The sequence below is a fragment of the Euprymna scolopes genome, chromosome 2 (assembly GCF_053919585.1).
Source record: "Euprymna scolopes isolate OS-2025 chromosome 2, ASM5391958v1, whole genome shotgun sequence".
In the NCBI taxonomy this organism is placed as follows: Eukaryota; Metazoa; Mollusca; class Cephalopoda; order Sepiida; family Sepiolidae; genus Euprymna; species Euprymna scolopes.
This window is the reverse complement of record NC_136483.1, coordinates 14189214-14201844: the sequence shown is the minus strand read 5'-3', so window position 1 is coordinate 14201844 and position 12631 is coordinate 14189214. Positions and strand designations below refer to the sequence as shown.

Genomic DNA, 12631 nt, shown 5'->3' with positions numbered 1-12631 from the left:
CGTCAGCATAAATGTCTACAAATGATGTAAGGATGTGATTTGGAAGATCATTAATGTAGATCAGGAAAAGAGTTGGGCCCCTGAGGGACACCGGCATTAATACTGTGAGCTTCTGATTTTTGCCCCTCAACTACTACTCTTATGAACCTATCGGAGAGAAATGATTTAATAATTGAGAAGACATTTCCAGCTATACCATAGCTAGAGATCTTATGAAGTAAACCTTTATGCCATACCCTATCAAAGGCCTTAGATATGTCAAGAGCAATTGCCCTAGAAATGTGGCCTCCGTCGAGAGATTTGCTAATCCTATGAGATATAACTGTAAGCACATCTGCTGTAGATCTAGCAGAATGGAAACCATATTGAGTGTCACTAAGAAGGTTATTTTTGTTGAGATGGTTGATTACTTCTGTATTTAACACAGATTCCAACAACTTACTCATGACGCACAGGAGACTTATTGGCTTGTACTGAGAGGGGGATGAGTGATCACATGAATTCTTAAATACAGGGCATACTGATGAAATTTTCCAGGGATATGGGAAACTATTCTTAAGGCAACGTTTAAACAGTTTTGTAAGTATGGGCGCTAGTTCTGGTTGAAGTTTTTTGAGTACTATAATTGGAATACCGTCAGGGCCAGTTGCTTTACTGGAATCAAGGTTTTTGATTAGCTTGGCAACATCACGTACAGATATACGTATATCACATAGCGTGTTTTCTGATACAGGAGGAAATATTGGAGGTTGGCGGCCTTGGTCGCAAAGGGTAGAATTAGCTGCAAAGTTCTTGACAAAGAGTTTGGCTTTGTCTGATGCTGACGAGATTACCTCAGGTCCATTGATAATAGTTGGGATGGAGCACACGCTTCTGTTCAGGATTCTGTTTGCTATTTGCCAAAACTGGTGGGAACCAAGCCACTGCTCAGCTACTTTGGACTTAACGGATTGAGCATACAACTCTCTTGCGTTCTTTATTACTTTCTTACAATGGTTGCTGGCAGTCCTGAAAGCGGCTTTAGTTTCCATACATCTATTACGTTGGAAGCAGTGGAAAAAGTGATTTCTGTGCGCAATGGCAGCAGCACATTTTGGAGAGAACCATGGCTGGCTGTTAGGTTTTTGCTGAAACTTTTTTGAGGGTATGAAACGGTCAATACCTACAATTAACCATTCCGTCAGGTCTAATACTGTAGAGGACACATCCTTTTTAAACATGGAATGCAGAGGTAGATCAGATATAAATGTACGGAAGCTATCCCAGTCTGCCTTAGTGTGTCGATATACTGTACGATGGAGAGGTACGTCTGGGGACTTATTACATTTCATTTTTATCTTAATTGATACAACAGAGTGGTCGGAAGATCCAAAAGGTGACAGAACAGAAACTGAACATAGTTCAGGGCAAGTTGTGAGAAAAAGGTCTAGTAGGCTCGCATACTGGCCGTCATTGTCGAGCACATGGGTGGGTTCCTGAACAATCTGAGTGAGGTCATAGGCAATGGAGAAATCATGACAGAACCTCCCCTCATCATCGGTCTTGTTTGAGTGGGTCAACCATTTGACGTTGTGAACATTGAAGTCTCCACATACGTGAATGTTAGCTGAAGGATAAGCAGATCGGACTTGGTCAATTTTCTCAGATATGCTTTGAAAGATAGTAACTCCGCTGTTGTGGGGGCGATAGAAAGTAAATATAAATGCAGTAGTGTGAGCTAAAGCAACCTGGAAGCACATATAGGGTAAGTTAGGATCTTCCCTGGAGAAGTCCCTACCACATGGAAAGCTATCTTTAATATAGGCACATATTCCATGCCCATGGCAATCTTGGGGGTCAGATTTAGAAGTTAAGTTAGAGTATCCTTTAATTGCGAACTCTTCTAGGGAAATAGCCTGTCCAATGCCAGTTTCACTTAAAAATAAAAGGTCTGGTTTAGTCTCCTGTAATTGGGTTTCAAGGTTAGAACGTAGACCCCTGATGTTGGAGAAGGAGACATGGTAGTAGGGGTCTATGTTGGAAGTTGGAGAACCGGGTTTAATTGTGTATTTTTTCTTGAAACTTATGATGAAATTTTGGAATTTGTGGACTAGGTCGTCAGATTTGCTTAGAGCAGGACAGAGAGGGGAAACTAAGAGAGAAAAAGAAACAAAGAATTTTTTTTTTATTATTTGTAGCTAATGATAAGGTAAAGTCGTAACAATTACCCACTAGTATGGCATCGAGAGGCCCTACCAGAAGCTACTGCATGGTCCAGAATCCATTCACCAAATGGCAATACAGCAGCCCCAGTACTTTGCACCTGCTGATAGGACAGCCTCCTTAGTGGTTAATCCAAGGTTCGGGTCCCTGACTATCAGGCGGATAACATCAGCCCACACAAAACGTTTACCTCCAGCACCCTTACTAGTGACATGGCTACAAGGATAGACATAGAAACAGAAAATTTCCGCCATCTCTGCTACTGTTCGTGCAAAATACTGCCAACCTAGAAAATAGCTATTTCTTCTCCCTTTGTCAGAAAAATCACTCATTCAAAAATGAGGACTGAGGGACAAATAAGAATGTTTCTTAAAGAAAAACAGTTACATGCAACAACTTTATGTGTGTGTTCATCAATTCAATGTGAGTTAAACATTTAAATTAAAAAAAACGTTAGCATAAAATTTAAAAAATTAAATTTGGAAACTTCTAAATTAAAAATAAGATGTGATTAACAGTAAACTATCTTGAGTTATTTTTCTGAATTATTATCTCCCCTTGGTTACATTCACCTCTGCATTAATAAGATCTTATGTGTCTCGCTAATATTGAGATGTGATAATTATACATAAATTATTTGAAATCAACACTAAATAAGGGAAAACTAAAATGCATAAAACACCTACATTTTGATCTTATCGTTAGGACTTATTTCATGGTCAAGAGACTAAATTTTGATTTTTTGATATTGTGATTCAAGGGCCAACAAACAAATGCTCATGTATTGTATGAAAGGATGAATTTGGCAGCAGTCATATGACATCTGTTTTTTAACAGAATTCTTTATTTTTATAATTCAAAAAGGGTGGAATCCTCTTGTTTTTTTTTTTTTGTTTTGTTTTTTTACTTTGGAAAAAGCAGGATTTCTACTTTGGAAAAAGCAGGATTTCCAGCTTTATTTTTTTTCTTTTCTTTAAATGGAAGTGATTATTTTGGTCTCGAATAAATTGTATTTCTCTTTCTTTCTTGCTTTATCTTTTTTCTCCTCCTCTACCCATCTTGTCTTTAGCAATTTCTGAGAGGATAGAGGAAGTAGAAGACTTTTGTTTCATGAAAAATTATTTCCTGTCTACCCATAAAAAACAGGTATCGTGAATCAGCATCCTTTGCTAAATCACTGCCCTCGCCCCCACCCCAATAAAAACATTATATTCTACTTTTTAGGCGATTATATGCAAAGACCTTGAAAAAAATCAGTATTTTAAATTTAGAATGGAAAATCAGTTTTGTGTATGAATTTAATGTAAAATGATCTCCCATCTCCAAAGCATTCCAACTTGGACAATTAACCGTTTTGTATTTTTATATGGATGATTGGTCATATTATTTGGATTCATCAGACTATTGTTCTCATCTGAGTTTCATTTTCATGTTTCGGTCAATGTAACCTCCTTCAGGTGTATTTTGTCAAACTGTGGAATTTTGAACAGAACCCTTTATTACATAGAGGTAGCATGCTCTTGTTCTATCAGCCATGACTGGATAAAGGTCCTAAGTCATTTGAAATGTATTTTGTTTTTTTGCTTCCCCCATGAAGTAAATAAAGGGTTACGTCCCAAATTCCAGACTCTGACAGAAACATTCCAGAGTTCAACAAGATACATCTAAAGAAAGTCAAAGGTTACATCGATCGAAACATTGTGACAATCACACTCAAGATAAGACCAGTAGTTCAATGAATCCAAATAATACAAATAACCAATCCTCATCTCAAAAATTCAGAAACATAACAGATGATTAGTGATGGTGTTAAAGTTTTTTGTCTTTTTGTTTTGTTTTTTTCCTTTTTTTTTTTTTCCTTTTTTCTTCCCTTTTTTCCCTTTTTTTCTTTTTTTTCCCTTTTTTCTTTTTTTTTTCTTTTTCTTTTTTCCTTTTTTTTCTCTTTTTGGTGGGCTTGCCACTCAGACTTGGGGTTAGTAATGGGTTAAAGAAAGGTTGAGAGGTTAAATATTGAAAAGAAAAAAAAAATTTGCAGAGTTTTTCAACATAACCTCCCCACTCTCCAAAAAACCGTCTGTGATCATCATTAGGGCTATGACAATAGAACATTCTTATTGTTTTGACTGTTGAGTATATATCTGACACAGTTAATCAACTGAGAACCACATCACTCTATATAAAAGCATATAAGATATCAATGGATACACACTCGAGAGTCAAAACAATGAAAAGAATATGCTGTTGTCCTAGCCGTAATCATCATGCTGGTCAAATGGTTACAAAGTCAAATTCAAATAATTACCCCCAGTGATTCCAGATGGAATCGAAGGAAAATTTCAATGGTGTTTTTAGATACTATGAAAAATTAAACTCTTATTGTGAAACCTATTTGAATATTCTAACTGTTGATATATTGATTTAATGTTCTGTTTATTTGTTCTTCCAGGCCCTTGGTTGCCTTCTCTTCCAATTGTGTTTTAATGAACATCCGTTTGAAGATTCTGCTAAACTACGGATACTAAATGCCAATTACTCAATTCCTGAAACCGATAAAACTTTCACTGTTTTTCATGATTTGATACGTAAGTGCTAATTAAGTTTATTCCTCTTATTAAACTATTCTTTTTTTTTTATCCAGAAAACGCATTAATTTTTCTCAATAAATAAGTGAATTATTGAATTTGATTTATTGCCTGATATAATTTTTTATTTTTAAAATTAAAATTTTAAGCTTTTTTTACACTAAAATCAAATGCTTTTCCAGATTAACAATTTATTGGAAAGAACAATAAGTTGTTGAAAATAGAAATTATTTTTTTAATAAAACCAGAAAGTCTCATATGGCATAAAACAGACTTACCAAACTTAGTAATTTTTGATTTGTCAGAAATGTTTCTTTTATGTATTATTCTGATTATTATTATTTCTTGTATGTATTAAGATATAAAAATAAATTTCCTTTTAAAATTTTCTAGGTTCTATGCTTCAAATTGATCCTCGTCATCGTCCAAATATAAATGAACTTATTGATAGATTACAACAAATCGCAATTGCTTGTGAAGTGGATTTGAAAATTGGGCTTGGGCTTTCTAATGGTGTGAATCCTCAAGGTGAGTTGATTTCAGATACAATCAAAAATTGAGGCAGGATCAGGTCATGACCTTTTGTGCCCATTAAACTACTGAAATTATGCATCACCACACATATACATATACACATAATCTAAGTTGCTTGCATCCATCTTGAATATTTTAACATCATTTACACAAACTTGAAGTAAACTTCTAATAAATTCTTTAAATAAACTAGAAATATTTACACTGTTATTCACCCCCCAAACAGAGAACAGTGCCACTTAGATCTAAGAGGCTATTATTTGGGACCATATCTATAGGGACACCATGTAGAGAGTTGAACAGCGAGATGTCTGTTTACATTACACTTTAATTTCTGTCAAGTACAGTCAGGGAAACGGAGGGGGGGGGATTCCAAAGTCAACACTTCAACAAAAGAAACTATTAGAGTAGAAAGCTATCCGGCATCTCAGGATCTTGTTTAAATATTCTTCAAGAAAAGCGATTTACTTTATTGCAAATTTCAACAATAAAATGATCAAAATAAATTTCAGTTTATCATGTTGATAGATCATTTCAGTTGATGAAACTATTTAATATATAATTCAAGAACTTCAAATTTAGACTCTCAAGCTTGAGCATCCCTATAGGATAATCTAGTCTTGAATGGATGGCATGTTTAATTATCATTTAATTGTGTGACCATATTAATGAGCATGGTAAAAAAAAAAACTAATTAAATTGGAAAACTCTAGAAAACCGAGTAATGTAGTATAAATTTTATTAAATAAAAAAAAAAACTCTGACTTTCAGTCGGATAGAACCTTATCATGAAAGAAGACTTACATCACCGGCAAAATGAGAAGAAAAAAATAGAGAAAAAAAATTTCAAAGTTTTTTTGATTAAGGTGGATGCCATCAAAAGTCTTTAAAAAAATTCAAGAAATGATTTTTCATTTAATAAAATACTCACTTTTCTAAAGTTTTCAAATTTAATCTTAAAAAAAATGCTTTCAGATGATGTAATTAACTCCTATTTAAGTAAAATGCATTTAAAAAATCTGATATGAGGAAGAATTTACTAATGTACTTTACTATTTTTAGACAAAATTCAAATTTATACTTCAACATAGTCTCTTTCTAGAGTGATACACTGATTCACCTGCTTCTTTAACAATTTGATGTACTTTTTTGAAGAACGATTTGTCTTGAGTTTAAAAATATCCTTTGGTTTCTGATATCTTTAAGGTTTGCAAACAGCCAATAATCGCTGGGGTCCAGATTTTGAGAACAGGATTGGTGTTAACAATTCAAAATAGTTTTGCTATCATTGCCATCAATTTTTGACATAGTGAATTGCTTTGGTTAAAGAACTTTTTTTAAAAATTTATAACTGTTTTTTGTTTTTTCTTCATATGCACTAAAAATGCAATGTAATATTCACTGTTGATGGTCCTTTTTCTCATGGAAATTGATGAACATGGAAATTGCATATCTCAAAATACAGGGGCCAAAACCTTGCCTGCTGATGTTTGCATCTTTGGGCACATATGACTTTCAGCTGCTGCTGTCCACTCAGCTGACTATTTGCTTGAATGCAGAGTGAAGGGATAGATCCATGTTTCATCCATTGTCTCACATTAACACAAAATTCCCTTTTGATGTGTTTAAATAGTTACAGATAATGTTGTGAATCAACGACATGAAAAACAGTTCATATAAAATGGTGAATACACTGTCATCTTTTGATATCTTTGGCTTCTCTACTATCTCCCCCAATTTCAAATCATGATCACCTTCAATGAGTTTATGAACTTATTTTATGTTTTCCGTGATAACTGCCAAATTTGAGTGAGCTGAGTGTTTAGCATCATTTATATTTGTAAGACTACATTTAAAGTCGATGTATCACCTCTTAACTGTTGTTTCTGATGGAGCAGAGCCCAAATAACAGTTATCAAGTTATTCACTTTATTTTGTGTTTGTTCAGCACTAGAGCATAACACTTTATCATTACAAAATTTATGGATCCATTTTCTTTAATTTTGTGTTGTTTTTTGCTGTCTTCAGAGAAGACACAAGGTCACTAATGTGATGATGTAGATGCTTTTCTCACATCAAATCCCTATCTCATCACATCACATGATTGCTTCCAATAAGTCAAAAATATAAATGTGGAGAGGTGAAGTTATAGTTAAACTTAACAATCATCCAAAGTAAAGCTTTGTAAATAAATAATTCATCATCGAAAAAATTAAATCATTGTTTGTTAAAAAAAAAAATTGGTGAACCAAAAAGTAAGATTAACTGCCTAATTTTTAAGAAAATAGGATGCATACCTAGCTTTAATAAAAACGCTATTAGGTTTAGAAATTCTGCGTCTCAACTATGCTAATAATTGAAAGAAGCATGTTTCACATAATCTGATGTTGAACATACAACTTCTTCCTCCACCCCACCTAAAAATAACACATTTTAAAGTTGTCTCTGAATAACATTTCTTGTCAAGAAATTGGACCTCCCCAACTTCAAAATGGATACTTCGCCTAGAACTTTTATCGCGCCAATCCTTATCAAGAGGTCAAACCCAAGTTGATTCCCAACCATTACCAGAACTTTAATTACAACTGCACATCCACTCTCCACTATAAGACTAATAGATCTAACTCTACATATCTGTATTCTTCCACTAATAGTAACCATTTCAATAGCCTTGTTTCACCATATCTCTCACACTTTTTTGCTCACTTTCATGCAACAATAGCCAGAATCAACTAGTGCAATGCACTCTTTGCCCACTCAGCTATCCTTACAGTTGGCAGCATCCAGTTCACATCTTTTTGGGGGAAGCAGCTGATGCATAGCTGTTATATCTTAAACCTTATCGTGTTCTTCATCTGGTTTTTCTTGCTTTTCACTAGCCCCATGGCTGCTGCAATTAATGCAAGTCCAGGTGGGTCGTCTTTCAATAGTTATTACTCTAGCCAGGTTGAGAAATGTTAATCTCTATCCAAGAAGAAGCTCGTAGGAGTTGTTAAACATGGCTGGGCAATCAATAGACAAAGGTCTCCATCATGTCATTTAATGGGATAGGAAGTTTCTGTAAATCTACCAGAAACTCAGTCTTCTCAATCCATTCAATAATGGATTGGCTGGGATCCGATCCACTAAATTCCATATAAGCTTCAGATCAGTCTCTTATCTGCCATCATGACACTGAAATTGATTGCAAGAAAGCAATACACAAAACCAAAGAATCCAGGTCTATCTTCTAACAATAATCCATCATTTCTGCCCCTCTCTCATTTTTTTGTTTTCAACTTTTTATCAGTTCGCCTGGACACTATCTAAATTTCTCTTTTCAGGCTTTCATGCATAGCACAGGTTAGTTTTTGTTGTTTACATCACAAGGATTAGCTTTGTCAATTACATTTACCTTCTTTAAAAAAATCATTAAGCTTTTACTTACATTTGAATTTTATCTATTTCAATTAAGTTTTATGAGGTGGCACATTTAATTGTTCAATTCTGATCATGATCTAAAAAAAAAAAGGCAATATTGATTTTTACCTTATCATTTTTTATTCATTATTAATTGAACCGTGTAAAAATGATATTGAATTTTGCTAAACAAACAAAACTAATGATTTTTCACAGAAACTGAAGCAAATAGAAATTGCGACTCAAGTGGAAATGGGAAGATAAAGTTGGTATAAAAATTGGAAGCGTGAAAATAGAAAAAAATCACAGCAAGAATTTATTTTATTATTTACTGTTTGTTTAGCTATAATATAACTTTGAATTTTGTTTTGAGAATTATAGAATAGTTTATTGACATTTTCTCATGAAATGTTGTAACAATGAGAGGATGGATTTTTCCTAAAGTAAAAAGATGTTATTTTTGTTAAAAAGAATACCAGTTCTTTCTGGTCAATTTACTTCTAAAAATGAAAATGGAATTAAGGAAATTTTGAAATGGAAATGGAATATTTAATTTCTAAATAATATTCCAAAAAATAAAATTTATGTACTCTGCTTCAGCAATACCTTTTTTTTATCTACCATCAAAAATATTTGGGGTTTTTTTCTGAGTGAATATTTGAAATTATTTTTAAAAATCAACAATATTTAAGAAAGAAAAAGATAAACCAATTCAATTATCAATTTCTGATGGAATTGACCATTAACAGAATATAAAAATGTCTTGTAATTACAAAAAAAGGAGATAATGTTTCACACAATTATTTGTAAGTCCCTATTTACTTGCATCCCCATGAAGACAGTTTGACACAGGGTCAGCTTTTAATGTAAGAAAATACAACTTTCCTCCCTCACTCTGGATTTAGACAAAAATTTAAATGGTTGATATGCTATAAAACAAACCAAACAAAAGTTAAAATTGTCTCAGGTTAGAAGGATTTCTCCTCTGACTGAGGACAGAAAAGATGAAGTGTAGTATTAGAACTTTCCTCATAGTCAATCGTGGATTTTGAATTTTGAGGTACAAAAAAGTCTTTTCTTTTTCTTTTTTTTTAATAATTTTGTTTCATTTTTTTTTTTTTTTTTTTTTTTAACTTTTTCTGCATTGAAAAGTTTTTATATTAAAGTATAATCTACATGATTTATGTTTTTATTTGTTATATATGAGCTGTACCTACTCGGCATTGCTCAGAATTCATTAATGTTATTTAAATTTACATTTTTTATTTAAAAAAATTTAAGTTACAAACAGGCAATAAATATAGAAACGAGGAAATTGAGCATATAATTTTATTAATCTAGAGAAGTGAGATGACTCCTATTTTAATTTTAAAATGAGCTTTTTAGGACATTATTTAAAATTATCTCTATTGTAACAATCTTCCTTGCTGAAATGAGTATTTTTGTATAGAACTGAAATGAATTTTTTAGTGCAAAGGACATGCTCGAAGGATAAAGAAAAAATCATCAGATGAAATGATCTAAAGTCAAGAATTAAATAAACTTTTCTTTATATGAAAAATGTTCCAGAAGTAATGCCTCTTTTTTTTTTAATTTCATTTTGTGCATTCATGACCTGGAAGTTTCATCTCTCTGTTACAGATATTGATGGTATAAGACTCTAAGAAAGTAATCTCTGTTTTGAACATGCATCAGAAACAAAGATGTGTCATTGAATTCCTAACAAAAGTTGTTACGACGTATCCCAGTCCTACTGAGGACGGTAGAGATGAGTGACGTAACGAAATATATAAAAAAAATAAAGTTTCTCAGGTTCCTTGATAATGCGTTATGGGAATGGGACAACAATAAAATTAAATGTATTGGACAACGAAATCACATAAGAAATAATGAGGACAAGTATCGTCGAAAAATTAACAAACTTTTATTTATATAAAAATAAAATAAAATTCAAGAAAAGAAAAGAAAATTAAATATGCCTAACTAAATGAAATGATTTAATGATTCAAATTCTACCGAGAGAAAAATATATCAACAGTCAATGTTCACATAAAACAAGAAATCATCTGCTAAATTAGATACAGGTTCTAGAGTAAGAGAGAGATGTTGGAGAAATAAAAGTTTTCATTGAAAAACTCACTGTCCTTTGAAATGTGATCTTTCTTTCGTCTCTTTTTTTATATATATATATATTCCTTTCCTGTAACTTGTTTTTGATTACGCGCGCGTGCAGGTTAATTTTCATATTTTTGTCCTTCGGATGATTTATGTTTCATTACGCGCGTGCGTGTTAATTGCTCCAAATATTCATTTCCGAAACTCATCGAAGCCCTTGATTTATAGTAAAAGTTTCACTGCTCCATTGATCTTTCCTTTGCTGGGTTCATTCTTTTGTTCAGTCAATATTCTAACTTTGACCGCTGATCATCGGCTGGTGTCATTGATATTTACCACGCCAGCTTTGCCAACTCGACCTTCGCTGACTTACGTCTTGTCGCTTTGAAGCGCGAAGCTCCACTGCCTGTTGACAACTTTTTTCAGGCCCCTCTCTCTATATACGATCTCTCTCTTTCTCTACGCAGTTTCTCTCTCTCCCTTCTCCTCCTGCTCGCAAGCCTCCTCCTCCCCTTTTTTTCTGTTTTGTTTACAAAATATGACCGAGCAGACGTGAATTTGATCCTTTTGGCGCAAAAATGATACAGTGAATAAAATATACTGAAAATATCTCCTCTCGGCTAAAAATCAATAAAATAATTTATTATACATTTTAATAAATGTATCACAAAGTACATTGAGAATGATGGTGACTTTGAAGAAAAATAAATTCTAGAGCACAAACCATCGCTTGTTTTAATGATACCTATCCTGCTTTCATAGCTCTTACACTTTTGTGTTTAAAAGATAAGAGGCTTTATATTTGGAACGATCCTCATATATAAGATGTGATAAATAATTAGTAAAATCTACCAAAGGTGTATGATTATCACAATTATCTAATTGTTTTGCAAAACTGCTTCAGCAATTCATATTCATAGATTTACATTATTGATGATACATTATTTCTTACCAGTTCTAAAATATACACCTTTTAAAAAAATCCCAGTTAATCCATCTTTCTAAACCTAGCTACTAATAAAGGTTCAAGAACAGGAAGACATTAATAAAAAAAAAAATTTCAGTAGTTTATTTTAGCTTTAGGTATATGTAGAAAGAGTAATATGACATTGTTTTACAAAGATTCTTCAAAAATATAGTTTGTTATAAAGTTGACGTTATTTTTCAACAACACTGTGGTAAATATTTGTAAACAATAATACTGTATTTGTGAATTAGTGACAACGTTGTAGAAAAATTGGAGAAAAGATTTAAAAGTTGATTTGTTTAGTCAGGTGATACCGTGGTAGGTCTTAATTTTTAGAGTGCTTTTGCTTTTCTTTTTATTAAATTTTAAAATTTACCACTTTAAGACCAGAAGCACCATAAGTCATCCACAAATTTATAGTCAATTCTTAGCCCATTAAAATACTCAAATCAAGTTTGACAGGAGTAAATGAGAAAATGTTTTCCGTTTGTAGCACAAATAAAACCATATAACTTGACATCATGTGATCAACTCTTGCTAATAAACAAATACTATTGAACAAAATGGCGTTTTTGAAAATGTTGTGCTATGATTATAATTTGAGGGAAAAAGCATTAGCAAGGGAGATAATATTTATTGATGAATTGAACTTGAATTTTATGTGTTGTAATTGAATGGGATATTAGATAGATTGAATAAGATTGCATGTTAAGCGGGATAGTCAGTTCGGTGAATTGGTGAAACAATGCTAATTGCATAGTAATCATGTAGGACTTTCTCTTCCTTGTAAAAGAAACAAACAGTAGAAGTTCTAGAAATCTGATGTTTTGAT

The 12631-nt window shown here is 32.7% G+C and overlaps 1 protein-coding gene across 4 annotated transcripts in view; it reads left to right on the top strand.

The window, feature by feature from the left end:
- The window catches only part of LOC145288846 (cyclin-G-associated kinase-like), a 295142-nt gene that overhangs the window by 213722 nt on the left and 68789 nt on the right, over positions 1–12631 (top strand). For all 4 annotated transcript variants that reach the window (XM_080136362.1, XM_080136364.1, XM_080136361.1 and 1 more), the window contains 2 exons: positions 4649–4784; positions 5178–5312. In XM_080136362.1, coding sequence (XP_079992488.1) covers positions 4649–4784; positions 5178–5312 — 271 coding nt within the window. The remainder of the gene's footprint in view (positions 1–4648; positions 4785–5177; positions 5313–12631) is intronic.